Source organism: Annulohypoxylon truncatum (genome assembly GCF_022578515.1).
Source record: "Annulohypoxylon truncatum strain CBS 140777 unplaced genomic scaffold F4807scaffold_2, whole genome shotgun sequence".
Lineage (NCBI taxonomy): Eukaryota > Fungi > Ascomycota > Sordariomycetes > Xylariales > Hypoxylaceae > Annulohypoxylon > Annulohypoxylon truncatum.
This window is the reverse complement of record NW_025953788.1, coordinates 1,628,855-1,655,622: the sequence shown is the minus strand read 5'-3', so window position 1 is coordinate 1,655,622 and position 26,768 is coordinate 1,628,855. Positions and strand designations below refer to the sequence as shown.

General features: G+C 49.7%; 7 protein-coding genes and 1 non-coding gene across 8 annotated transcripts; 3 read left to right on the top strand and 5 right to left on the bottom strand.

The window, feature by feature from the left end:
* Positions 1-6,877: 6,877 nt before the first annotated feature.
* Positions 6,878-9,630, bottom strand: F4807DRAFT_129394 (MRG-domain-containing protein). The gene is made up of 6 exons (XM_047992969.1): positions 9,448-9,630; positions 8,976-9,392; positions 7,389-7,660; positions 7,225-7,340; positions 6,990-7,173; positions 6,878-6,921 (listed from the first exon to the last, which is right to left on the bottom strand). The coding sequence occupies exons 2-5, from the start codon at positions 9,384-9,386 to the stop codon at positions 7,004-7,006; spliced, it is 969 nt and encodes a 322-aa protein (XP_047858996.1). The 5' UTR covers positions 9,387-9,392; positions 9,448-9,630; the 3' UTR covers positions 6,878-6,921; positions 6,990-7,003.
* Positions 9,631-9,706: 76 nt separating this feature from the next.
* Positions 9,707-10,701, top strand: F4807DRAFT_129365 (Cnl2/NKP2 family protein-domain-containing protein). Its single transcript, XM_047992968.1, has 2 exons — positions 9,707-10,221; positions 10,278-10,701. The coding sequence occupies exons 1-2, from the start codon at positions 9,925-9,927 to the stop codon at positions 10,539-10,541; spliced, it is 561 nt and encodes a 186-aa protein (XP_047858995.1). The 5' UTR covers positions 9,707-9,924; the 3' UTR covers positions 10,542-10,701.
* Positions 10,523-11,783, bottom strand: F4807DRAFT_129345 (uncharacterized protein). Its single transcript, XM_047992967.1, has 3 exons — positions 11,319-11,783; positions 10,844-11,258; positions 10,523-10,792 (listed from the first exon to the last, which is right to left on the bottom strand). The coding sequence occupies exons 1-3, from the start codon at positions 11,629-11,631 to the stop codon at positions 10,717-10,719; spliced, it is 804 nt and encodes a 267-aa protein (XP_047858994.1). The 5' UTR covers positions 11,632-11,783; the 3' UTR covers positions 10,523-10,716.
* A 387-nt stretch (positions 11,784-12,170) lies between these two features.
* On the top strand, positions 12,171-14,226 carry F4807DRAFT_408241 (CENP-Q, a CENPA-CAD centromere complex subunit-domain-containing protein). Its single transcript, XM_047996424.1, has 2 exons — positions 12,171-12,310; positions 12,361-14,226. The coding sequence occupies exons 1-2, from the start codon at positions 12,308-12,310 to the stop codon at positions 14,137-14,139; spliced, it is 1,782 nt and encodes a 593-aa protein (XP_047858993.1). The 5' UTR covers positions 12,171-12,307; the 3' UTR covers positions 14,140-14,226.
* A 517-nt stretch (positions 14,227-14,743) lies between these two features.
* Positions 14,744-16,177, top strand: F4807DRAFT_468351 (uncharacterized protein; the record flags this gene model as incomplete). Its single annotated transcript, XM_048002596.1, has 1 exon — positions 14,744-16,177. The coding sequence occupies one exon, from the start codon at positions 14,744-14,746 to the stop codon at positions 16,175-16,177; it is 1,434 nt and encodes a 477-aa protein (XP_047858992.1).
* Positions 16,178-17,169: 992 nt separating this feature from the next.
* F4807DRAFT_129299 (uncharacterized protein) lies at positions 17,170-18,725 on the bottom strand. The gene has a single exon (XM_047992966.1). It carries the CDS (start codon positions 18,608-18,610, stop codon positions 17,534-17,536), a length of 1,077 nt encoding a protein of 358 aa, XP_047858991.1. The 5' UTR covers positions 18,611-18,725; the 3' UTR covers positions 17,170-17,533.
* Positions 18,726-21,550: 2,825 nt separating this feature from the next.
* Positions 21,551-24,739, bottom strand: F4807DRAFT_408235 (cobalamin-independent methionine synthase). The gene is made up of 4 exons (XM_047996423.1): positions 24,541-24,739; positions 24,324-24,442; positions 24,084-24,241; positions 21,551-24,020 (listed from the first exon to the last, which is right to left on the bottom strand). The coding sequence occupies exons 2-4, from the start codon at positions 24,394-24,396 to the stop codon at positions 21,954-21,956; spliced, it is 2,298 nt and encodes a 765-aa protein (XP_047858990.1). The 5' UTR covers positions 24,397-24,442; positions 24,541-24,739; the 3' UTR covers positions 21,551-21,953.
* A 1,919-nt stretch (positions 24,740-26,658) lies between these two features.
* Positions 26,659-26,731, bottom strand: F4807DRAFT_t14. Its single transcript has one exon. It is a non-coding gene; the product is annotated as a tRNA-Lys (tRNA).
* Positions 26,732-26,768: the final 37 nt, after the last annotated feature.

Below are 26,768 nucleotides of genomic sequence, written 5' to 3'. Positions count from 1 at the left end.
AGTTCCGGACCGAAACTCTAATTTTATTTCGAAGTCATGACGGTATTGAGCGCCGCTCCTACCCCCTAAACGCCGATCCTTCCTTCTGTCATTGACGGTTCTGGTAGTCATCCATCGCCGCAACTGCCGTATGTTACCCCTATTCTCATCTAAACGCCCTTTTCAAGCAGGCGATAAACTGCCTCACCGTGACACTCTCCTCACGTTCTTAGGAGTGTTCCTACTTGAAATTTCCTTTCTCTATCTATATAAGTAGTCAACTGTCCCCCTCAATACAACTTTTCAATCATTTTCTCCCCATCTTTCTTCCTTTTCTAACCTCTTGCACACACGGCAACCTTCAAGGCACTTAAGTCGAGTCATTCTTCCTCTTGCTTGATCCCCTAAATCTATTCAAAGCTCCTATAATACATCATTCTACATCTCTAACCTCCTCATTATTTATCCCTTCAAGTTTACCAGCCTATAAGGCTTTCTCTCCTCAGGAACAGATCACATTCTTCTTTCTACAGTCTCATCTACTTTGAAAGCTAGAGAGGAACACTAACATTCCCCCTTGAGAGATGTAGTCTCATCATGTTCTAGAAGCATCTCCTTCTTCATAACATGGACATAACCTAACCCTATTCTAATCGTGCTCCTAAACCCGTTTCTTCTCAATGTTGCTACATATTATATGCACGAAAACTTCCTGCATACGTCCTACACCATGAGAGCCTTCAAACCAGCATCACGCAAGCGTACTCAGCTGCAGATGCTTCTACTTAGCTGAAGTACCAGTTATATTCTTTTCACCCTCATTTCACAATAATTCCATCAGGTACGTCCTGAGCAATGACGTTAAAAGGCTTCAGGTGTGCCAAAGACCGGTGGTTCCCGGATGGCTCTTCCCAGCCCATACCTATCATTATCCCAACCTTTGGTAGAGAAGCATGGGATGTAGTCCTATAATGCGCGTCTAATTCCCGGAAGACAACTACTTCAGAAGCCCAAGGGGGTACTTTATGAACCTGGACACGGCTCATACAAGTATAGAGTATACCCAGGTATGTCCCACCACATCACACCGAAGATTGACTCGGGGTTTGTCTAACTTACTCTTCCTAAGAGAGTGGTGAATAGATGTGTCTCAGATAGGGGTTAAAGCGCTCCAGCACATGGTTGAGTTGATTTTAAGGAATCATACTAGTCGGTAGTTGGAGGCCTCTTGAACAGGCCTCTCAGCAGGGCGGCAATCATTCTTGTGCCAAATTCATCCACCACTACCACCGCTACCAACAAGTCCGTCGGCCAAAGCCAATGGCTAGGCTTTCAGTCCTTGTACCCCGACAAGAAGATCTTGTCTCATGGAATGACTGGACGTCTACCAAGTTGTAGACCTGCTTACACACTCCAAGCCTGCGTACCCAGGTAAGTGCTACACTCCCATGATCCTATTGCCCGCTTTCATACTTCATCAATCCACATGTCTACCAACTCAAGCCATAACTCTACGTGTATCATCTTCATGATAAAAGACAGTTCACACCCTCTTTGCATTCATACGGCCTCGCTGTACTATCAGCTATCCCTAGCAACCCCGTCGTGGCCCCTATCTATCTAATGAAGCTACATTCTTCTTCACTACTCTCAAACTCTCACTCGTTTCTCCTATTCACTTAAATCTCACCTTCATCTAGTCTCTTTTATACCTAACTGAAGCTAACTTCTTATGTAGTCAGCATGCCCGAGAACTGATGAGCTAAGCTCCCTACAATATCAACGACTATGCCACCAGAGAATCCCGCAGCAGGTTGTTCTGGTTGTGCTAGCGATATAGCGGACTCCCCCAGTTCCCGGTTATCCATTCTTGAAATGGGCAGACCCTGTTCACCCTACACTGCGAGAACGCGTTACGAGAACGCCTTAATGCACTCCTACCGACCACAAGTACAGTCCTCGCTGCTCCAACAGACTACCATCCCTCGTAAGGTTGGTATATAGTCTGTCTGCCGCCCATCTACCCACTAGGTACCTGTATATTTCGACCCAGGTGATGACTGCTCACGAGAATGGAAGCACCCCTCTCACACGAGAGAGCAGGAAAATAAGAACGCCGGAATCATCTTCAGCCGGACTAATCATGGCCAAGGTCAGAACAGCACCTACACCCTGAACATCTAGAACGATCTGGATACAGGAATCAATTGTTACCGTGTAGCCTTGTCTAAAGGTGAACACACAGGAGGTACGCAAATCAGACCAGTATTTCCCGACGGCACGACCATCTCCTTACTGGTGGCGATATTCATGGTTGTGTATCCTCTAGCCACAGAGTCTGCCACGTACCGTGCATGCGTCAGAGAATCTCCTGGCATCTCAGCGCTGGACCGACTGGGGAACAAGTAAGGCGAGAGACGCATTAGCTTCCCCGAGTTTATCTCCATCATGAAGTTGTACGCTCGTCGCGACGGCTTAGCACATTGCAAGCCATTTAAATTGCCAAACCACGCAAATAGGGACGCGAAAGTCAGCTAAGCGCAGATATATGGACTCCGCTCACGGGAAGAAGCCAATGGATCAACCGGGTGCAAGGTCAAATGGATCAGGAGGGAGGAATACCGGAGCATCCAGGCCACCGGGCCTTCTGGCTTCCAACGCCAGAAATTTAAGATTTCTTTCACTCGATTCTTTCTCCCGAGTAAGGGAAATACCCTTCTGCCACGAGAGCATCACTGGCGGTGTTAAGAACCCTCTCATTTACAACTTCCGGGCCGATAGAGGCCGTAGTTGATCCTTTCAAAGTTGGAAAGCTTGACTTCCCGCGATCTCGGACGAAGAGAGTGATATTCACAGTAATGATAGCAGTGATGATAGTAGCGATGACGAGTTGTCGATACTACCACCTTCGCCTTTGGCGAGCCATCCGGAGTGGACCAACATACGCCATTTTCAGCAACAAGATTCGTCCTAAAGTAACCAACGTCGTACTCGCCCTGGCCAGGAGTGACCAAGCATTCCATGCTGGTGGGAGAGCCATGATACAGCGTGCGACCATCTTGCACGACCCCATAGTCGAACAAATCTTAACGGAAACGCGATCGGGGTTTCCAACTACGATGGATACCTACCTACCTGTGGAAGGGATGAAGCTCTCGCATTGGCAAGGGTGAAAGGACTTGCGCTGACAGGCGTAACAAGGGTAGGGCATCATGGTGGGGACACAGAGTCCATCTACACTGATGTAGAGAAGCTGAACTTGCACTTTCGCAATCAGTTTTTACACAGCAAGGGAGGATTGCCCATATCCGCACAAGTCACTTCCTCTGGATCACCAAACTCTTCCATCTCAGGCCTCAGAAGTTCCGCGCACCACCTTTCTTCAATCACATCCTCCGTTTATCCAGGCCTACCCAATCATACTCTAATCTGACGCATACTCTCGCGCTGGACGTTTGCGTATGGTATCTCTTACATCAAATTTTCCTAAAGTTATCATCTAGCTAGAGGCACTAGGGGCCTAGGCTCAATTCGACAGCACCTCTATGCTAGTCTTGACTTGGCATCATGCGTCAATCCCGCGCCCAGTCTAACGTGGAGTCCCCAATAACATCATCATCCATGAACACCAGTTCATGCACGAGCGCGGTGCGTAGATACATGAAGTCTTTACGATGACCTCTTCTGGCGCCAGGCAACACCTTCATCTCAAGGAGGTCAAGCATGGGGGGCATATGACGCTGGTGGAAATACAGATGAACCGCGTGATGAACGGCGTAAGGTTGAGTCCTAGAGGGGCTGATTCACGGGATTTCCCTAGGAAGTCAATGGTGTATCCTGTGCCCCTTCGAGGTGGCATCTTCCAGAAGCCCGTTGACTGATTCAACCAGTCAACATCTCCTACAGGAGAACGCAGGCATCTGGTCGCCTCTCACACGGACAATGACATCAGCTAGCTGGTTCGCACTTCCCTCCGATGTACGAGGGACTGGGATCGTGGGGACTCTCATGACATCTCTTTGGAGCGTGATTCAGGTGGCGCTTGCTAAGTGTCATGAATACGACTGGCGGTTCAACGCAGCAAGGGCGAATGGATTTATACGGCGGGGGCCGTGACGAGAAGTCGCAGAACCCATGGCGCCGTGCGGCCTTTCGGCCCGGTAGCCTCCAGAATTCGGCTCCGAGGACGAATGCAGAATGGTTTAGCTTGTTCTCCTCACTGGGAGCTTGACTACATCATTAACCGTGAGTCTCAACCTTCGCTACTACATGTGGTACTTAATGTTAACATGAGTTCTAGAGCAACCTCTTAATGGTTGGGTCGAGAGTGTCGCGTTTCCAGGTCCGGGAATCTGTACCTGTAGTCAGGTAAAGTTGATTCACCAACAGTAAGATTTGGCTTTTACCCCTGAATGTTGCTTGATACTAACATGGGTTCTAGAACAGTCAGGCAATAATTGGGCTGGGGTCAAACATTATTCAAGATCTAGGTAGCCCTAACTCGGAGGTCTACATGTAGTCTCCCGACTATTCTATTCAAGTACTTACGACGACGATTGGTATTCAAACGTATTCACCACCCCATTCTCAGGGATGGATACATCGACCCCCTTAACCGCCCGAGCCCTCATTCTGCTCAACAAGGTCCAGCCGTTTCGTCCAGTGGACGACTAACTACAGCACCATAATCGGGGCATTTAGAGGAGATGACATTGCAAGGATGGAGCCTCGGCTGTTCTTGAACTAGCTCACGATGAATCCGGCCATCTCTACAAGGCTACAACCCTGTAGAAATCGAATACATCCGTGTTCTGGCCAGAGATGGCAGGTTACAGTCGATTAAGTTGATGTCACAGCATGTCTTGACATTTGCTAATACATGCTGCGTTTCATGCTAATCTGAGCCTGAAGAAAGCGTGCCACTAGTTAGGTCATGGGAAACATCATCATATGACCCGGAGAAGTCCACGACACCGCAAGGGGTCGTTGCTAACTCATGGCACATCGGAATTATGTGTTCACGCTGGGAGCTAGGCATGGAGCACCACATGGTATGAGGAGTGATTAATCTGATTGGGGACACGGGTCGGACCCAGGCTCGAGCAGGATTTCCTTTCGCGCTATTCGACTTTTCAACATAACTCGTCTTATATCGAATATTCTAATCAATCCATGCACTCAGGCGTCCCCTCTAATCATCTTTTGGTGATTCCCGTTGTGCCTGGAATGCTTCCAGAAGATAGTAGGACTTTGTGGGGAGAATGGGGAGAGTGGATGATGCCGGGGGGGGGGGGGAAGGAGGGTGGACGTGATCCTCATAGGGAAGACTTAGAAAAGACACCTGAGATTATTAGAGCCGTGTGGTTTCCGTCAGGATATCAATTACCTGGAAGTTAATAATACTTCCTCGTAAACTAATATAGTAGTTCAGTGGTCGGCATAGCCTTGAGAGTAACAGGACGGAGTGGTCAATCTACTACCGCACGGAGAGCATCGCAGATGAGTTATTGGGAATCAAGAGAATTATTAACAATCAGCTCGACTCAAAAATAGTGATATGTCCTAATAGAAACATACGAGTTGGTGGTGAAGTAATTACTGCATGTGTTTTGAGTTGGTCAATAACCAGGGGCATCGGAAAGCTCCAATAGGGCGCGCCATTTCTGTGTTTTCTTTCCAATTGACTGGCAATCCTAGATTCTAGTCTTAATTTGACGCCCAGGGTTCGAGAATGTGATAGTCCAGTTTCCGATTACTGGGGCTATGTTGCAGAAAGCGTTAATGGCTAACCCATTCCCCTCCCCCTTTTTTCAAAGAGCTAACAAATCTTCAGTCAACACAGGATGACTAGGTATCAATCATCACCACACACAAATCAATATACCATAATTATTCCCCACGGCAATGCTACTGGCATACGAAAATCGCAAAATTTATCTGACACATTGCCCTGATTTACGGGGAGTAGTGGGTATACCTACAGAAAGTTACCTAATTTCTAACACCTTGCTAGATATGTTAAGTACACTATCATTTCTAGTGTCTATCACGGGCGAATACGAGTACCCAATCTCTGGTTGAAGAAAAATTACAGGCTTCGTAGGGCCAAATGAGGGAGTACGCGTAATATCACATTAAGGGTCATCCTAGAAAAAGGGGGATCCCAACAAAGGATTATATATCCTATTTATGTCGTAACTTGAACCGTAGTGGAGAAAGATGATAAATATGCGTTGATCAGCTAAAAAAACCCGTATCCTCCCGTATCACACCGGCTCCTAGTGGTTTGACCCCAGTATAGAGTTTAATAGGCACCTATGCTGTCGCCCACATCGCCATACAACGCAAGTTTTGAGCCAAGACCCTCAGTAAAGTAGAGGACAATATTTTCACGGGATGAATCGACTTAAGATGTAGGGAAAAGCGTACGTGGTTATTTCAGCGGAAAAGGTTATCCCAAGAAAAGTACAAGTATCAAAGGGATGTCTACACTGGCAATGGCTATGCCGATTTAGAGCACCGGGCCTAAATAGCTGAATGGTCTTATTAGTAGTTCTCGGTATTCCCTGAGTTCACAGTTCTCACGTCACATCAATCAGCAACAACTCAAATGGGCAGGAAGGAGAACCGTCATATTAAACCTCCAATGATAAAGAGGTAACGCGCCAGCAAAGCAGGTATCATGCAGTAGGTATTGGCATCCTCTGCCAGGCCATGTGAAATGAAAAGCCTTGTCAAGTCGAAAACAAACACCAATACAGCCATGATATGACGTTCCTAACCAGGCTATGCAGACTGAAAAGCCTAGTCTTGGGGGAAAAGCGCATAATCCTTCCATGAGATTACCGTCACCCTGATACGACCATGCAAATTAGACGAGCGTCTGGTGATTCCTCGAAAGACTGCGAATTCGTGGCCATCTTAGCATCGCCGATTCGTAAACTGATTCCTTTAAAATATATTAGCAAGATTCGGCTTAAGAGGGCCTTGGGCGGGCGAGACAGACCTACGCGGATAGACACTCCTACTCCTTTGCCTTTTGGACATAGTCTTGAGTTGGTGACTCGTAGTGGCTCACAAAATATTCGGTCGTATTCTTAGACAACCAGGAGCAGAATTTAATGAGCTCTTCTCGAAGACGGTTAACTGATTGCTGGTCCATATTGGTCTGCGCAACCAGCTCAGGCAAGGTGACTGCAAGTAGTTAGCCACAGTTCATGGTTATCATAGGGGAAAACGACTTGCCTATCAACCGCATCAGATGCTCAGGACCATACGTGTCGCTAGCAGTCTTGCCCTGGTACTCGGGGTCGTCGGAGTTCCATTTCTTAACCACCTCTGCATACTGGCCCCGCTCAAATCTAGCCACAGTCAGTATATTAGTCAAATGTTGCCAATAAATAACATACCGGTAAAGCAAGATGCGGCCGAGAGACTTGTCGAAGTACTCTTTCAATCCCGCAAGAGTCTCTTCGAGGATGTCGACGTGAGAGGAACCCGCGGGCCGCTTAGGGGTCTCGTATTCCGCATAATCCGCTAGGATCTTTGACACAGGATGCGGGTGAGGCAGCGGGACTAATTGATTGTTCTTGGTAATATTCTCCCAATCGTCGACAAGCATGGCCTTGAGTACATCGGGTACCACCAGCTTGATAGAGGGCCGCGAATGAAAATTATCCTCCTGAAAGAAACAGTTAGCACTGGGATCTTAGAAAGTGATGAACGAAAATCTAAGATTTACAAGGACAAAATCGGCCTGGAACTTGGGATTATAAGCCTTGTTGGAGGCTACTCCGGCCGTAGGGATGTTGACATGGAACGGCATGCCTTGATACCAAAGGCGTTTCTGTGGTGTAATAGTCGATTCTCTCAGAGCTTGTTTGATCTTCGGATGCTCGGGGAACTTCTTCTCAGCCTCTGGAGGTGTGTAGTACCACCTTATGTGGCTTTTATCAGGTAACATCAGGAGGTTGTCCTGAAGACTGGCGTTGGCTGCAAATCTTTGCTCTTTGCGTACGAATTCCGAGCGCTTAACAAGAGTCTTGTATTGTAGAGACTCTCCCATTAATACCCGAATTTTGAGCCGGGGTTTGGTGACGCCCAAAGGCATGTTGCCTTTAACAGGCGCGCGGGTAGATGAGCGCAGATTCGTCGCTGGCTTGGCTGTACCAGACGGCCTCGAAGACTTTCGTGGCGGAATAGGCGCCATGATGAATTGTAATCGAGAATAAAGAATAGACGTGTGATGATGAGTTTATAACCCAAATTATTTGGATGCGTTCGTCTATTTTCGTATGGAAGAATAGAACTTGGTTTGATTTACAACCCAAATTATTGAGGTGTTGGATAGAAAGTAGATGTTCAGAATCAGAGATTCGAGTAAAGTAAAATAGAATGTGTGCAATATTCTGCCAGGCAAAGCGGGGCGTTCGCTCGTACGGTGGTAGGTGACGAGGGCAGTCTGGTTGACAGCCAGTAGCACCTGCCTAGGCGACAACCACAGTGTGGACGGATGACAACCCGTAGCCTCATCCAGGTGACAGCGCAGGTGGTCAATGCCCCTGTCTTCACGTTGGTTGTCGTGCTCGTTTCCATAACCGAACTTTAAGTTTCTATCGTCTTCTTATCGTGAAGACGTGCATACAATGTACGAACTGTATTGGTGTTTCGTTCCCCAGCCCCTATATATCAAGGCCATGGTGCAGGAGGTAAGGGTTGATTTTAATTCTTAACAACCAGCTTAATTTTATCCGTCGTGATATTTTGCGACAGGAAAATACCAGGGCCAAGACCGAGGTGGATATACTAGAGGGATGTTTCTCATCGTCTCATCGTGATGTATCCAGGGGTGTCGTCGAGGTACATGTTCCTTATGTCTCCGGTATGTTGTCCACCAGCCGGGAGATTGACGGCCGGTTGGCAGTATTTAAGGCTTATTCTCCGCAGTCCCATACATGTGCTAAGTAAGGAATTAAAAAGGAAATAATTCGACTTACGTTCTCAAGTTCATAGTCTCTACCTCGTCGAGGACCTCTGCCGCCAAAGCTGGAGGAGCCGGCGACCCGCTCTTCACTACCTCGAGCAGAGCTCATCTCGGATCCGTTAGCTTTGACGCCCTTCTTGCCTCCTTTAGGACCTTGAGTTCGTATGCGAGCTTGGGCCTGAAGTTGGCTAGCAAGCTGTTTGTTGTCTTCGGTGAACTTGCGGATGCGGTCCTGAGAAACCCAATCGTCCCAGCTCGCCTTCCAACCACGGTAATGGATTCGGTACTGTGCATCTTCGGGCTTCTGACCCGGCTTGACGGAAACCTCCATGATCTTTGCCTCATACATCAAGTCGCCGTGAAAGCAGAGCACCTTCTCATCCTTGGCGTAAGGAGGCGCCTGGTTCTGTCTCGAGGGAGCCATAATGAACTGATTCACTTAGTCACTCTGCAAGACGATACGGGATGGTGTAAAATTGGCTCACATTAATACTATTTCTGGGGTTCCGTTCCTTAAATTGTACGAAGCTATTCAACGAGAAGAGTCAAGTGGATAGAATTAAGTAGATTATGGTGAGTCAGTTGTGGTCAAATGCGCCGTTGATGAAATTTTGTATGAGTTTATATAAAGTTCAATGAGTTGTAGTCATCCTCTACTGATGTTTCACGCGGTCCACACAAACGCCAAAGCTCGGACGCGTTTTCCAACGCGCTTTCCTTACCATAAAGTGATTTTCCCCACTACACACCCCGGTGCGTGGCAATCATTTCAATCAATAATTATTACTACAAATTCTACCATAAGGAAGGCACGTATTTCTTCCAAGCAATTACGTGAGTTATAGTTGAATACGTACTACTTCGGATAATTACGTACCTAGGTAGTTTGTAGGTAACATTTCCCGTTGTCCGTTGTTTCCAGTTTGTGGTCCTATCGCACTTCATTCTTCCAGTTTTACATCATGGCAACAAACGAAGCCACAATTCTTCGGAACTATCTTCTTCTCCCAGCCCGTTTGCCCACTATTCTCTCCTTGCAAGAGTTCACCTCTCTATTTCCAAAGTCGCAGCAATCTTCGCCACAAATTCGAACTCTGTATAGAGACCTTCAACAGCAACGGAATGTGGTAGTCGATGGCGTATCGCAGAACATCGATGCACAGATTAGGCAGGGCAAAGCTCTACGCCGAGAGGTGATCAAGGCTCGGAGAGAGGCGGAGCTAGAGGAACAAGATGACGAAATTGATATTGAGCGAATGGTATATGACCTATCATTTATTATTGATAAGAATCTGATTTCTAATTTAACCTATAGTTGTTTGGATCTACTTCGAACACGATTCATCCCAAGCAACATACTCTCTTGACCATTCTACCCGATATGGACGAAGCCATCACAGATATGGAACGCGAGATACAAGCCATAGAACAGGAAGAAGCTGCACTTCTTGAGTCTATCAAACAAGCCGTCGGTAACATGAGCGACCTTCGGTACGGCCGATTTGCCAACCCCAAATTGAAGGATGAGGTTCTTGATGGCCTGCAACGACTTCAAGACACATGTGAACGAAAAGCGTAATCGACGACATCAAATCAATTCATTAGGTCACTACCTAACTATGTGACCGCCATCTAATTATCCAATACATCAAGGAAGCTTTCCGAGTAACACCAAGAATCCGATAACTCGTCATACATATTCCCATATGACCTAGCAATATCGTAGACGTCAACGTTATCCATTGTTCTTCCATCTATCGTCGAGGGGCAGCTTGACCGGTGGGAGCAGGTCGTCGACCACCGTCCATTTGCTGGTTTAAGCGGTTGGACCTGGTTTTGTCAGTCACTTGTGTATCATAGATGTTGGTTAGGTGAACCTACATCATTGTCCTGCTGAAGATGGAAATGAGAACCATGAATGCCCAGCTGGGAAGGAGGTTAAAGGCCCAGATAACCCACCCAGCGGGAATTGCGAGGCCATTCTTGGCGAGAGGGCCATTGAAGGGATGGAAAAATCCATCATGCAATTTGGCCGCGGACTTGAAGCCCCCGTCTCGCATTGCGACAATGTCGTCGGAAGTGACGGTTGTCATATTCAATCGCCTCGTCCAGATATCGACAGGCGCCGGCTCGGGAAGGACTTCGAAGATCCAAAGCGCACCGACCGGGGCGGACCAAGCGTTACAAAGAACAGGTTGATCTTCGCAATTGAGGAGGGCAGTATGGGGAGAACCGGGTGTAACGGCCCATTTTCCGGCGGTCTCGTTGAACGCACTCTCGATCCTGCCACAGTGGCCTAGCGGAGGTTAGGGATCACTCATCAGCCTAGAATCAAATTTGCGCGGTGCAGCCTTACCAAAGCAAGTTTTGTTACCACCTGTGATCAAGACCCACCACTCTTCGGGAGTCGTGCTCTCGGGCTTTACGGGCCCGTAGAGGGTCTGCTTCCAGTTGTTTAAGGTCAAGATGTCAAGATTCAAGGACCCAGCCTTAGCTTCAGCGGCAGCGACGGGATCATGCTTATTAGGATTGGGGAGCTTGGAAGCAACATTTCCTAGAAAGACCTGTGCTTGGCCCATGTAGTTTTCGAACTGGGCTTGATATTCAGGGACGTCTGCTACTGCCAGCAGCGGCAGGCTGACGATTGCTGAAGCTTTGGAGAAACGCATATTGGTATTAATTTGTGTGTGAAATGTGGAATTCGCAGTACAGCTCAAGCCTGTGGATATATATTTTAAAGATTAAGCCACAGCGAATTGGAAGGATGATGTAATGTGTCCCCAACGAATTAAATAAGTTGAAAATCCAAAAGAAGATGGTATAGTTTTGATGATGCAGAAGCTCAAAGCCGTGATGCACAGCTGTCTTAAACGTACAGAAGATCAATGAGGTCTATTGAAGGGAGATAAGCTAAAGTTGAAGGGAAGAAAAAAGAGATGAGCTTCTAAGGACGCGTTTAGGTCTATTCGATCAGCTACTTCCCCAGAATGGGATGAGATGAGATGACTATCCATCCCTTCCCTGCATTTTCTTGCCAAGCTTCCTTATCCCCACCTGTAATGGTGCATTATTTTGTTGACCATTGAACCTTGTCAGAACCTTGCTGTTGTGTGTTGTGGCGTTGTACATATATCCCGATTGCCCCGCTTCCTGTGTGGCACAGGTGATGATCTCCAAGATCCTTCAGCCACATGCTGATGCCTTGACGCGATAAGATAATACGTAAATTCCGATAAGATAGACGGAGGTCATTAATGAAGGACGTACCGTGACGTAGAATAACAAGCTAGGTACGATACACATATTTCTGTGTTAATGCGGCAGTGAGCATTTGACTCTGAAAAGATGGTCAGTTTAGCTCCACACTCTATCACATCGTTTCTAGCTAACAACTATAGGCGCCTGAAGCTGCAAACCAGAAGCGCAAGAGAGGTCGTCCGACCAACGCGTCGCGCGATGACGAGGACGCGTCGGGAACCCAGCCATCTCTCACGGGACAGGGCCAGCTAGCTACAACTTCCGAAAACACCAGGGAAATGGACGAATCTTCGCGGCCTCGAAAACGCGGGCGTCGAGCTAACGCTGAGCCCCTTTCTCAAGCCCAACCCGAACCTGAAGCCTCACGTCCAGAGAAAGCTAAGAGAAAACGCGGCCCATCACCAACGGCACCACAAGATGGTAATGAAGAAGCTGCGGGAAACGAGGGACTAGAGACAGCAAATCCACAGCGTAAGAAGCGTGGTCGTCCTCGAGTCTCGAATGAGAGTGTTGAAGAACCTCCTCAATCAAATGTTGCGGCTGAGAACGCCGCTCCAAAGAAACGCGGTCGACCTAAAGCATCCGAGGCATCCAAGGGAAACGAACCTGAAGCAGATGAGGCGGACGATGAGAACGAGGGAAACTCTAGCCTTCTTCGACGTAGTGGTCGAGTTCGTCGATCCCCCGGCTCATCGAATAAAGGGGCGCAAGAGGTGACCAGTGATCAACCACCAAAAGGCCAGAAACCAAAGAAGAGAGGGCGGCCTTCGTTAACATCAACTCAACACCCAGCAGAAGAAACGGAGCAGGAGCCCGTCCCTCAGCCGAAAAAGAAGCGAGGTCGTCCTTCGCTAAATAATCAGCCAACAGAAGACACAGAAGCCGCCTCCGCATCTCAAAAACAGTCCAAGAAACGCGCTCGCCCACCTTCGTCCGGCGAAGGCGCTTCAACATCCACGAAGGAAAATGGTAGAAAACGTCGTGACCAGCCACCACGAGAGCAGCCCGACTCTGGACAAGAAGACTCCCAACCCGCGCAAGGACGGCCTGCCAGAACATCCCCAAGAAACCGGCAACACCGTCGATCCTCCGACACCCAAAACCGCTCCTCATCAGCTAACTCCGACTCCGAGACCTCTGCCCCCAAGTACCGGCACCTCACAACGCGCACGCGGCGCATCCCGCGCAACGTCATCGAATCGAAATGGACATCCCTCGAAGCGCCCGCCGTAACCAGCGTAACATCACTCCTACAAGCCGCGTCGCGGCCCGTGCTCCTGCGTCTCACGAATGCGCAGAAGCACGCGCACGCGCAGTCGGCGCTGAACGCGGTGGCGAACCGTCTGCGGTCCAAGATCGGGCGCGGCTTGCCCTTCCCGCCCGCGACGACGAGCGCGCGCCGCGAGGACGAGTTCGACTTCGAGCGCACCATCTCCGGCGTCCAGGCCCTCGAGTCCGCGCTCGACCCGCTTTTGCACAGCGTCGAGCTGCTAAGGCGCGAGAAGGAGAGGGCTCAGCGCGAGTTGGAGGTTGAGTATAAGGTGCTCCGCCGCTTGGGCGCGAATGCGAGGGCTGAGGCTAGGGAGAGGAGGGAGAGGGGGAGGAAGATGCATGTTCTTGTGCCGGAGCCGGTGGCGAGGGAGGGCGCGGATGGGGGGGATAAGGAGAATGTGGGAGTGGTGCTGGGGTTGGTGGGAGGTGGCGCTGGAGAGGAGAAGGGGAAGGTTTTCGCGGATTTGCAGGGTGAGGAGTTGCTTAGTCTTGCGGGACAGATCGCGAGTCATATGGAGAGTATGAGGGGCAATTTGCAGCAGGTTGAGGGCGTGACGCCGGCGATCCAGAGGAGTCAGGGGTTGCTGAGGGCGGCGCTGCAGAAGAGGTTGGATAGGGAGCAGTTGGAGAGTGTCATACTTGGTTGAGTAGGGCAAGACTGATATGGATTAAATGACCACAGATTCAGAACAGGATGTCCATTCGGCCATGCCATGAATATAATGAATTATGAATACCCGGGCTTCAGTATTGTGCGTGGCTTCTGGGTCGAGTTGAGAAGTACCCCTTTTCGAGCGACGTCTTGACGGATTAAAGAGTTAGTTGTAAGTATCAAGCTATTCGTTTTCCTTTGTTATGATAACAATCACTAGCTACAGAGCTTCATAGAGCTTTCGATTCCTTTATCTCGCGGGAAGGGAGGACGGGCCGGACCGCAAACCTTTGTCAGGTTGGAACAGCAATCATTGCGGCAGGATAGGGGTTGCATGTCATGCTTCAATTCTTGCATCAATGGACATCTTAGCGAAGCATTACGGGTGTAAAGTTATAAATATAGGATATCTAGGCGTCTAACTCTCGGTTTCTCTTCACCAAGCTTCAAGCTTTTTTGCTACATCACACTGAATCATATATTAAGATCTCTCTCGACCTTCTTGACTATTTACAAATATCGCATTACCAAAAATTCTTTAGCCGTCAAGAACAGTTTTAATATTAAACCGTTTAGTAAGTCGAACGATAATTGTTGCAATGGACCCTAGTACGCTTCCTCCAGCACTCCGAGACAGCATCCAGTGGGCTGGAAACGGGGTGCTAACATACTACGACCCTGATTTCCCGTATGCGGATCTATCTCCGCAACGAGTTAATAGCGCCCGGGAGACCTACTCCACTAGCGACGATGAGTATATTGTAGAGGGTACTTATCAATATGCTGATACACCTTTGCCCCCTTCTTGTCGGGTCCAGTACCCGTATGGGCCTAAGGAGGTCTTCGCGGCTTTGGTAAGAGAGGTCGCCAACTCGTCGAGCTCTGACAATTCCCCTAGCTCGCCTGGCACTGTAGACTCTCCCGGTTCATCCCAGGATGAGAGTTCCGAACCCAGTTCGGAATCCGAGGACGATGAGATGCCCTTACCTGTTCGCCCTCTCATCCGTCGCCGAGTGACGACAGAGAGCTATAGAGCTCCTGAGCCGGAGCGGCCGCGGCAACGGATTGCCGACCACGAGCGTCGGCATCCGCGTCACCATAGCCCTTCGCCCCCACGGGAACCACCACGAGAGTGGCGAGAAACGCGACAGGGGAGGGCTTTTCAGGGGCCAGCAGCTCAGCGGGTGCAAGAAGGGGTTAGCCATCAACAGCCGCAGCTCCCTCGCCCCAGCACTCATGGTGAGCAAGGGCACCGAGGTCAGAGACCTTCAGTAAATGTAGGACAAAGTGCTCCGCAAGATTCGTTACGGGAAAGGTTTGAGAACCTACGTGTGCGATCGGAGCCGTCGTCACCCGAAGGCCCGGCCGATCCGCCTTCAAGGCTTGTACCGTCCCAGCGGAGATCCTCTAGGCCGGAGAACCCGAGGCGTACAGACACCTACGCTGGGTCATATTCGTCTTCGGGGCGGCCCCGTCGGATAGGGGATTTTGCCCGACCGCCAGCATCGGAGGCTCCACGTCCTCTTGCACAGCCGGCTCTATCCACACCAAGGCGTCAATCCGCCAGGCCGGATCCAAGGCGGAGGGTCACTCACGCGGGTACTTCGTCTTCTTCGGGAAGGACCCATGGAAGCCAAGAAAATCGTCCGGTGGTGCAGTCACATGAAGCCTCGCATGCCCCCGCACAACCAAGGCGCTCGGCGTCACAGCATCAGCCTACCAGGCCAGCGGCTCCAAGGCGAGCGACTACGCATGAGAGCTCCGCTACTATCGCTTCCTCTTCAAGCCAGTCTACCCAGGACCAGAGCAGCCTCGCGGCCCATCTGAGCATCCTAGATGCCCAATATCGTCCAGGGTCGAAGTTGATGAAAGAGGATGATGTGGGCTCGATGGTCGTCCAGGTCCACGTAGACTCGGCCTCGGTCTGCCGGCGTCGCCGTCGCCAGAAGGAGCGTGAGAGCCGGCCAGCTCCACCTCCTGAGCCCAAGAGTTCTCGGCTTGGTTTCTTGAAACATTTCACGAAAAAGAAGTAGGTCTGGCTCTGCTCCCGTGATGACTTGACGGTTTCTCCGATGGATAACCTTCGGTTTCTTCTTCTTCTCTTTTCTTTGCCCCTGTCCTCTATGCCGGGTTAGCATTTGAGAGGCACGGTGGGCAGTCCACGGTAGGTGTAAATCATTTTTATCATCCGGTTTAGGGTTTATTGTTTAGAGTTTATGTTTGTTTGTTTTTTTGGTAGGTATAACAAGAAGTCTTGTATGATTGGTAACGGAGTAGGAAAGGGAAAATGGTTATGATTCCTCTGCAGTATTTCTATATATGTAGAATGAATTTGTTCAAACGTCAAAATTAAATAAAATCCAAGTGACAGAAGTCATACTAGGCATATTGATGATAGTACGTGCGTAGTATGAGAATGTAGTTGCCAGGAAGAACCTCCTTTTATACACAAGCCTGTGAAAGAAACTTGATTAGACATCTTGCTTCGTAGTGAGACAGTCGGAAACTTATCCAGACATCTCAGATAGATCTCTTCGCCCATGAATAACTGCCACTGCTTATCGTAGAAAAGCAACTCAAGACAATCTTGGGAATTCACCTGACCGCCCATGGACATGTCCAACTTACTGTTTCTCCCATCCCAGAAGCTCAACAAGCCCATCTCTCGGACATCTTTACTTAGATAGGCACCTATGGATAGGTACTAGGTACATTTTCAAGAGTTCCAAGTCATACCACACATCACGCACGAACATGGTTCATATCTCAACCAAGTAAACCACAATGTAAGCACCAAAATCTCCATTTGAAACAGCCATCTAAATACACACACGCACTTCTACCGAACACGTACATTCAGAATCGAACGAAGGCCTCAACATCCAGCATACCTACCTACTACCTAGCTAGCTAACCAGATAGACAGACAGGCAGCCAAACGAATCCGCCCTCTCGTCCCCTCCCCCGGCAACCAGACCAAGGAAAAGGGGGGTATATTTTTTCAAAGAATCAACCCCGCCTCGCTTCGGAGTCTCCCCCTTTTGCACACATGTCCAAAACTTTCTCTCCAAAAAGCTTCCGGAAGGTCGCAAACATATGTCCAAAAAGAATAAATTCCTTCGCCTCTCCCCAAGATTGATCCTAAAAAACTTTGTTTGATGCTTGCTTCTTAGCTTTAGCTCCGCCCTTCGTCCCTTTTTTCTCCAAAAACCAAATACCAAGAAAATGGTGATGATGATCGTCGTTGCAGTCGTCCCTCGTTCATTGCTATACTACAGGTTTCGGGTTTTTTATGCGATCCGGGTTAAATCCGTAGTTTTTACAAAACGTCCGCCAACTTTTCCCTCCTCCCTATTTGCAGTTTACTGTCTCTGCGAAAGGCGATCGATTTAGTGGCGTAGGACGACGGTAGGGATGGCGGCGCCGCTAGGGTAAGCGGACGCGGTGCCGTTGCTAGCGGGGTAGGGAACGAGAGTAGCAGTCGCGGTGGCGGTGACGACACCGCTGGCGCTGCTCTCCTCAGGTGGGCAGTCGTCTTCCTCGCCACTGCCAGTAGCAGTAGCGGCAGCAGAGGTGGTGGCGTCAGAGGCGACGGCCTTGGCACCGGTGGCCTCGGCAGCGGGAGCAGTGACGTAGACGGTGGAAGCGGCCACAGTCTGGGTCTCAGTAACAGTGACAGTGCTGGCAACACACTCGCCAGAGCTAGAGTCAGATCCAGAGCCGGATCCGGAGTTGGAGCCAGTGTTAGAGCCAGTGTTGCTGCCGGTGGCCTCGGCGTTGACACCGGATGAGGTACCCGCGGAAGCAACAGTCACGGTGCGGGTGCCGGTGGAAGTCATAGTGGTAGTGGTAGTACCCTCTTCGCTGCTAGAGCCGGCACCGGAGTCGCTGCCGGAGTTAGAGCCAGAGCCAGATCCGGGAGTGGGGACGGCGGTGACTGTGACGAGCTGAGTCTGGGTAGACTTAATGGTGGTGACCAAAACAGATCGAGAGCTCTCGGGGCCCAGGGTCATGGTCACAGTCTGGTCGACGGTGCCGACGGAAGTAGAGTAAGAGACACCGGCACCCGCGGCGGGAGTAGTACCCTCGGGCGAAGAGCTACCGGTGGAGGTGGGAGTGGCAACAACGGTGCGGGTAGTACCGGTGATGAGGCCGCTGCTGTGGGCACCAACGACGGAGCTGGAGACGGAGCCAGCGGCAGTGACAGGGCAAACAGTGGTCGTCAGGTCGATAACCTCAGTAACGATGGCGGGGCCGGTACTGTTGCCCGAGTTGGCCGGGCAGTTGGTGATGGTAGGAGCGCATGAGGTGATAGTGTGGACAGAGGTGACGGCAACGGTTAGGGTGGTTGAGGCCGCGGTGTCATTTCGTCGCCAGTGAGGGTTGTGGAAGTGACGGGGGTGGTGGTTGTAGGAAGCCGAGGCGATGCCGGCGAAGAGGCCGAATGCGACAGTTGCGGACTTCATTTTAAATACGGGGTTGTAATTTAAATATCTGGTTTATTCTTTGGACAAAGGATTTTTGAGATTCCTCGAAGATTTCTTCTTTGCTTGCCTGAGTACCTCGATGCGATATAGTGGCTCTAATTCAAAGTAATCTAATCTCGTGAGAGTATGTACTTCGTTGCTGTCGAAAGAGTGGACGTATGCAATATGCAATGCGGGATTTCAATGAGCGAAAGTCGATTTCGCGAATGCTAAGCAGACACAGTTGCCGTGGGAAAGAATGGTATGTAAAGCTGCTGGCTAAGCAGAAATGGACTGTGGTGACCGACAACGTCGAAGAGAAAAAGAGAGACTGTTGAGATAGACTCGAAAGAGAGATACACGCTGAATGGTGAAGAAGGGAAGGGAGAAAAGAGAGACATATAGAGCTGACGGGAGGATGGTGAGCCTTTTTACAGGAACCGGGCTCCATACCTTGGACTTCTTGGCGACAGGGCGAATCAATCTAACCTAGGACTACCTAGTTGGGGTGAAAGAAAGCTGGGAGCCCTGTAAGAGAGACTCTTCATTGTTCAAACGCTTACCCTAGTCGGTCATGTTGTTGATGACAGCAACCTATTGGGGAGGACTGGATGCGACCCACTGACGATGATAGGCCGTAAGATGACTGGATTGATCTTACCGGGGTGTATCTGGTAAAAGTCAACCAGGGCCGGGGATGGGTAAAAAGAGAAGGACAAAAAGAACACGAAGCGAGCTGTTAGCATGACCGACGATGCCCCTGAGCCCCACGCACCATTACAGAAGACCCCTGTCGGTCAAGATGCAGGTACAACGTCGTGAAACCGCCAAAGAGGCCAATGGGAATTCGGGAATCGAGGGAGAGCTGAGTCTTCGGGGCCAGCGATACCTAAAGCGCGCACATCTCGTGCGACGAAGAACGTGTGCTGACACGACGCATATTTCCTCAGCAGTTAGGCGCATGAATTCTCCAGGTCTTTTTTTACTTCTTTTTCGTCTGATGGTAAAAATAAGGTAAGGCTACGTATGTAATCGACACATGGTTGATGGAGATGACGAAGCGTTCACAGACATGAGATGATCGGCGGTTTTCTTCGATTAAGTTGATGATCTGCGATGCAAGCGCCGTGCTTGTGCTCTGAGAGCGCTGGAAAAACACACAAGCCACCATCGTGGATGGCTTGCATCTACCAATATAAAATAGATGTGGTAGCAAACGCCTTTTTTCCCTTGCCTTGAAGAATTCTACATCTGTCAGCTGTATTCAACCGAAGCCCGCTGCAGTCCCTAAAGGATCCGGCATCTCATTTGGAAATGCATAGGTAATACAATCAGCGGTCCATAGGTAATTCCCAGATTGCTCCGGTAGAATATACCAAGGTTACGTACTGCGATGTAAGGAGCCGTGACTTTTGGATTCTAGAATTCGGTCCCGCGATGCAGTACACGGTACACAGATCCATCAAGCATTCTCAATTATCGCAATTCTCGTACCCACTCATCACCGCGAATGAATGCTGCGGATGATCGGTGGAACGGCGCACGAATTAAAGAAGCATGTATCCTTCTCCTCGTGGCTGCGTGGGTAGATTTTCCGCGTCGCATCTTGATTCCTCCTAGATGGTGAAGACCCAACATACCCCTCGAAACTCATGAAAGACCAGAGTCTCGGGATGATGGTGAGGAAGCTATGCAGGGATGGGACATGAGTATGACGCGCTCGCAAAGCATTCCACGCCTCCGACGCCTCCGTCGCATGAAGGGCGGCTCATGAGATCGCATTTAATATCGGGGTGACAGTGAATCAAGGGATAGTTCCTCCTCTACCCCTATGACCCCTATGCTCGGTCGTTTAACTTTTAAGCCAAGCGCGCAGTGATCGAAAATCTCAAACACAGCTTATGGGCCATGGCGCGCCGCGACTCTCCTTGCAATATGTAATCTTCCACAGCGGCAAGGTACATACTACATGTACGGCGTAGGCTTCAAGGTTGTAGAATGTTCCACGATCCTTGCCACGTTTTTGTGTTCTGTATGCTTATTTTTTGCATTCTGCGTGTTTATTATTTCTTTGGTGACATCGTCGCACAAATATGTATGATTAATTACTGAAGAGAGAAGGTCGTGAACAGGTCATGTTGTGAAATCATGGTCTCGGTACGGATTGTTGAGGTAAAATGAATGTAAGTGTGCAAGTAGCCCAACTCGGTGCCGTTGGTCAACTCCTACAGCGTACACAGCCCAATATTCTTTCAATGCAGGTAACCCTTACCAGGTATCTATTTCGCAAACTCATCGCGCCTGCCCGCAAGCTGAATCTAGCAATAACAGCGGGAGCAAGGGTATGGTCGCTTCGAAAAACAAGAAATTCGGGGAAACCAAGAGAAAGGAACCATCTTGGTGGAAGCTACGAGGTACCTAGCCAGCTAGCTTATTACCAAGGGGCACCGAGCACTGAGAAAGGGGGGAGAAATCCTGTTTCAACTAACCAGGTATATGCACTCTGATTCGCCAGATTTGGTCATAAAGCCCGTTCCCACCGCGGGACAACCGCTGTAAATTCGCAAGGTACTCCAGGGCTGCGAATAACCTTGTCGATATAATATATTCTCTTAAGGTCCAAGACAATTTTTTTTATTTTATCATGGTGCGTCCCTGAAAAGTAAAAGGTTGCCAAGAACTATAGATCTCTACGGCGTGCATCATACGGCATGACGCATTAATTGAACGATTGTGGCTTTGCGTGTGAGGCTCTCATCGATGCTAGTCTAGCCATCCTACGAGGTGCTTCATGAAGTCGTTGGCATAGGTACCTGGGTACACAGCACTATTGACTTCCGGGATAAGATCGCCTATAGGTGAGGTAGCCTACTCCGAAGCCGTATTCATTCGGAATCTCATTTCACAATCCTACGATCGACACACGAAAAAAACGAGATGTTACTTGTGGAAGATTCAATTTCTCTTCCTAAATCATCGCCCAGTTGAATTGGACAGACTGCTCATACATCTACATTTGATCGCAAATCCGCGATCTCCTTCAAAAAGGGCATCAAGTGCCAATAACGCCTACTCCCCAAGTCCGGTTGATGGACTGTTGGTATATTTCTTTCCCACCCGTTAAATGCTTAATGTTGAATGCTACCGTTTCCCGCCAGTCTTTCCTGTAGAACTTTTATGGTATAGATCCCCTTTGAGAACCCTGCCAGTAAAACGCCGATGTTGAAATCGATTATGCAGTTCCCGTGAAAATTTGGCAGCTAACTCCCCACAACCTCATGCAATTATCATCAGTTTTCCTAAAATTGAAACACTTGTCTCGCTAAATAGAGAGAACCGTTTATTAGGCGTACTTAGTGCGGAAGTACTTGGCTGCGTTGACCATGTTGACCAACGCCGCCTTAGTCTCCTTCCACTGACGGGTCTTGAGACCGCAGTCAGGGTTGATCCAGAGCTGCTCACGCTTGAGGTACTGGAGCATCTCCTCAATGCGGTCCTTGATCTCCTGCTCGCTGGGCACACGCGGCGAGTGGATGTCGTAGACACCGGGTCCAATGTGGCGAGGGTACGCCTCCTCGACGAACACGCCTAGAAGCTTGGAGTCGGACTTGCTGTTCTCAATGGACAGGACGTCAGCATCGAGAGCGGCGATGGCGTGGAAGAAGTCCTGGAACTCAGAGTAGCAGAAGTGCGAGTGGATCTGAGTGGAGTCTTCAACGCCAACGGTTGAGAGCCTGAAAGCCTTGACGGCCCAGTCAAGGTAAGCCTCACGCTCCTTGCCAGCGCGGAGGGGAAGACCCTCACGGAGGGCAGGCTCGTCAACCTGGATGACGTCAATGCCAGCCTTCTCAAGGTCAACGACCTCGTCACGGAGAGCCAAAGCAAGCTGTTCGGCCTGGACGGACTGGTGGACGTCATCACGAGGGAAAGACCATCGAAGGCAAGTAACCGGACCTGTCAACATACCCTTCATGGGCTTCTTGGAGACGGAGACGGCGTACTTGGACTCCTTGACGGTCATGGGGGCTGGGCGAGAGATATCGCCAACAATGATAGGAGGTCGCACGCAACGGGAGCCGTAGCTCTGAACCCAAGCGTGCGTGGTGAAGGCATAACCGTCTAGACGCTCGCCGAAGTACTGAACCATGTCGTTTCGCTCGGGCTCACCGTGGACGTAGACATCGAGTTCGAGCTCATCCTGGATCTTGACGTTCATGTCAATCTCCTGCTCAATGAACTTGTCATACTGAGCCTCAGTAATCTCTGCCTTGGTGAACTTGTTTCGTTGTACACGAATCTCCTTGGTCTGGGGGAAGGAGCCGATGGTGGTGGTGGGGAAGAGAGGGAGGTTGAGTTTCTTCTGTTGCTGGGAGATTCTGGAGGGGAATTCAGACTTGCGGTTGTAGTCCGAGGGGGTAATCTTGGATTGCCTCTCCTTGACCTGGGGGTTGTTGGTTCGCTTAGAGGTAGCACGGGCGTTCTGAGACTTGGCGTTAGCCTCAAGAGCCTCGCGAACGGAGGCAGGGCCTTCGGTGACGGCCTTAGCAATGATGGCAATCTCGACAGCCTTCTCGGAGGCGAACGAGAACCAGTCAGCAATTTCAGGGTCCAGCTTCTTCTCGCTGGCAAGGGTGTGGGGAGTGTGGAGGAGAGAGCTGGAGGTGGCGACGATGACACGATCCTTGCCAAGCTTCTGAATAGCGGTCTCAGCGACCTCAATGGCGCGCTTGAAGTTGGTCTTCCAGATGTTTCGGCCATCGACAACACCAACTGAGAGGGTAGTCTTGGGTCCGAGAGCACCCAAGACGGTCTCTAGCTGCTCAGGGTTGCGGACAAGGTCGATATGGACGGCATAGATGTCCTTAGGGAGGAGGTCAAGGTTGTGAACAATGTCACCGAAGTAGGTGGTGAAGACCAGGCTCGGGATCTTGCCAGCCAAGCTAGCGAACTTCTCGTAGGCAGGCTTGAATGCAGCCTTGGTCTTGGCGGGAAGGTCAAAGACGAGGATGGGCTCGTCGATCTGGACGGTCTCGGCACCAGCTTCCTTCAACTTGATGAGGAGCTCCTCGTAGACGGGTAGAAGCTTGTCAAGGAGGTCGATGGGAACGACGCTCTGGCCACGGTCGGCCTTACCAAGGTGAAGGAAAGAGACCGGACCTAGCAGAACAGGTCGGGTGTTAATGCCGGCTTCCTTGGCCTCCTGGTACTCAACGACAGCCTTGGGGCTAGCAGTGAGCTTGAAGGTCTGGTTGTCCTGGAGGGTAGGCTTGACGTAGTGGTAGTTGGAGTCAAACCATTTCACCATCTCCAAACTGGGCACATCTACACCGCCCTTCTGGTGACCACGACCCATGGCGAAGTATTCATCGACGCGGTCGAGGTTAGCACTGGAGTATCGCTCAGGGACGGCCTATTAGATTAGATATTAGCATATTGAAAAAGGTATAAGACGCAAAGTTATTTATTCACTTACACCGAAGTCCTGGATGTGAGAGAGGACCTGGTCGTAGAGGGCGAAGTCATTGCTGGGGATGATGTCGACACCGGCATCCTTCTGGATCTTCCAGTGGGCAAGACGGAGACGCTTAGCCTCAGCAAGGAGGTCGGCCTGGGAGAGGTTGCCAGCCCAGTCTTTGTTGTAAAGTTAGCCAAATCTGACTATTCTGGTACAGATTGACCGGATCGTTTCCGGAACAGCCGGGAGGAAACTTACAAGCTTCAGTGGCCTTCTTCAGGTCACGGTTCACACCCATACGGGGGAAACCCAGAACAGCAGATTGAACCATCTTGACGGTGATTCGAGGTATCTGGGATAAGGAGAAAATGGGTTTTCTTCGATGAACTTGTTAGTTGACAAGAATTTTTTTCGGTGGGGGAATTAGACTTGATCGAGGATGGTGGGGTAAATGTTGGGTTTAAGTTAAACTTACAAGAGATTCAGACTGTCACTTCCAACTCTCTTCTAACTAGAAGAGTTAGACCAATTGATGCGTAGCAACAACGGTCAAGAGGAAGAATAGTAAGAAATTGGTATGAGGAAGGAAGAGATGAAGAGAGGAGGGAAAGGGGAATGGTTGAAGTATAAGTAAAAAGTAAGCGGTGAGGGAGGGGTTCTTATGGGAGCTCAAGTGGAACCTTTGGAACTGAGTAAACTGACTATGAGGGGTTAACAATTTTTTTCAGATTGTTCGTGCTTGAGCTAAGCCAACGGGAACCAACAGAACCTGACAAGATGATCCTACTGATCGATCCATTGGCCGCTGCGTGCATTCAGGGTCCGAAAGCGGGGAGCCAAATACTCCTTCCCTTCCTCTTAGTTGTTTGGTCGATGCTGCTGGTGGTCCTTGCTTTTTACTGTGCGAATCTGACTTCAGAGAATTAACGATAGATAAGGTTGTTAATACCATAAGTACTGCCCAAGTTTCGTTATGGCCACTATTGGATATTCAGGTACCACCGAACTACAGCAACAACTATTTTACCATTTTCTAGCGTACGGAGTTCTTCTAGAACACGTGAAATTCAGAGCCGTCTATTGGTCCCTCCAGCCACTTCCAAGGTTCGAGTATCGACGTGAGAAACCTAATTCGGCTTCCGATAGCAAATCGGTCGATGGTATCCGCGAAAAGTGATTCGCCGAGTCATACAGCTTTTCCATCTTTGTTTCTCCGGAACACTTCACTTCGCTCCGAACATTATGTAAGATATACACAGCATGTATATTTCTGCGTAGTTCGTCGCCCCTTGCCTGCATGTAACCTCAATCAATTCTACCGTGACCGAGCCGTACTCCTGGATGCAAATCTATGCGAGCCTCTTATCGTTCCGTTACATCCCTTCGCGTTAGAGTAGCACCCTTAACTATTAGTTTGCAGACTACTTCCGGACTAATTACTAAGGCGGTCCCCTAGACGACAGCCGCATCAATTCGTACCTAGTAATGGGCCGGGGTCTAGATGGCTAGCTACATAAGTGGGTTTTGGCGCAATAAACCCCAACATCCATCAGTTTGTTTCGCCGATTTCCCGTTCGTTATCCATATGCTATTGGTTTAGTATACCACGTTTTGAACGACCATTTCGATATAAAAATTCTGTTGATGGCTTCATTGGTTCGAAAAGTCAGTGTCACGCGAGGTGATATCTCATGTTATCGCGGAATGGCATTGGGTAACGTTGAGATCAAAGCAGACCAAGACCTCGCCAGATTCGAATTACTTCAAAATCATAAAAGCTTAAACGACACATATTTAAATTCACGGCCTGGACTGGTATCATGAATAGATTATGGCGCTGTGGCCATTCAAGGACGCGGGTTGGGTAATCTCACTCGTCAGCGATTACATCTAGCTCTTTACAATGTCGATATACCCCGTAATTCAAATACCTTTGACGCTTCTGAATGGCGAGACACTCGGCTATGCGTGATCGCTCATTTACAGCCTTGTGGTGTCGGCAGGCACAGTCGTACTTGTGGACGTCTTTGCAGCTACAGCGGCTTTGTGGAGCATGTAACATGTATCATCGATAGTCCTAGGGAAGTCTCAGTTGACAGCGACAAGCTTGACCCGCCAATGGGATGATATGGCTAGTCAGAACAGAGCAAGAGGAAGATAAGTGTAGGATAGGGGGAAAATGTGCGATACCTGGAAGAAGACCAAGTCCGCTTAAGTCGAAACGCCACCATACAGCCATGGGCCGTCGCCACTCACCTTTCTGCTGATAGGTCGTCTAGTACGTTCCACGTTAGGTAGTACCAAAGGTCAACGGCGGCCACAGGAATAGAGTCGGAGACAACTTCAAGGTTAGATGCCCTCGAGTTCCTCTTCTCTGGAATTAAATCTAGGCCAGTGCTGTACAACCAGCAACTAACCAAGATGCAGCGGAGGACAACAAGCCAGACAAGATATAATAACTTGTTCCGCGATCGAATAGAACCATACACCTAACCATATGAATGGGAAAAGCAAATAAGGAGCAATGGTAAGGGCAGATAAAAAAAGGAGAAAAAGGTCGGATCCCAGATTTAACTGGGAGCCGTGGGGATTGAGCCCACGGCGGGGGTCGAACCCGCAGCCTTGAGATTAAGAGTCTCACGCTCTACCGATTGAGCTACGCGGGCTTGCAACATGGGAGAGTCACTCTGCATTGATGTCTGA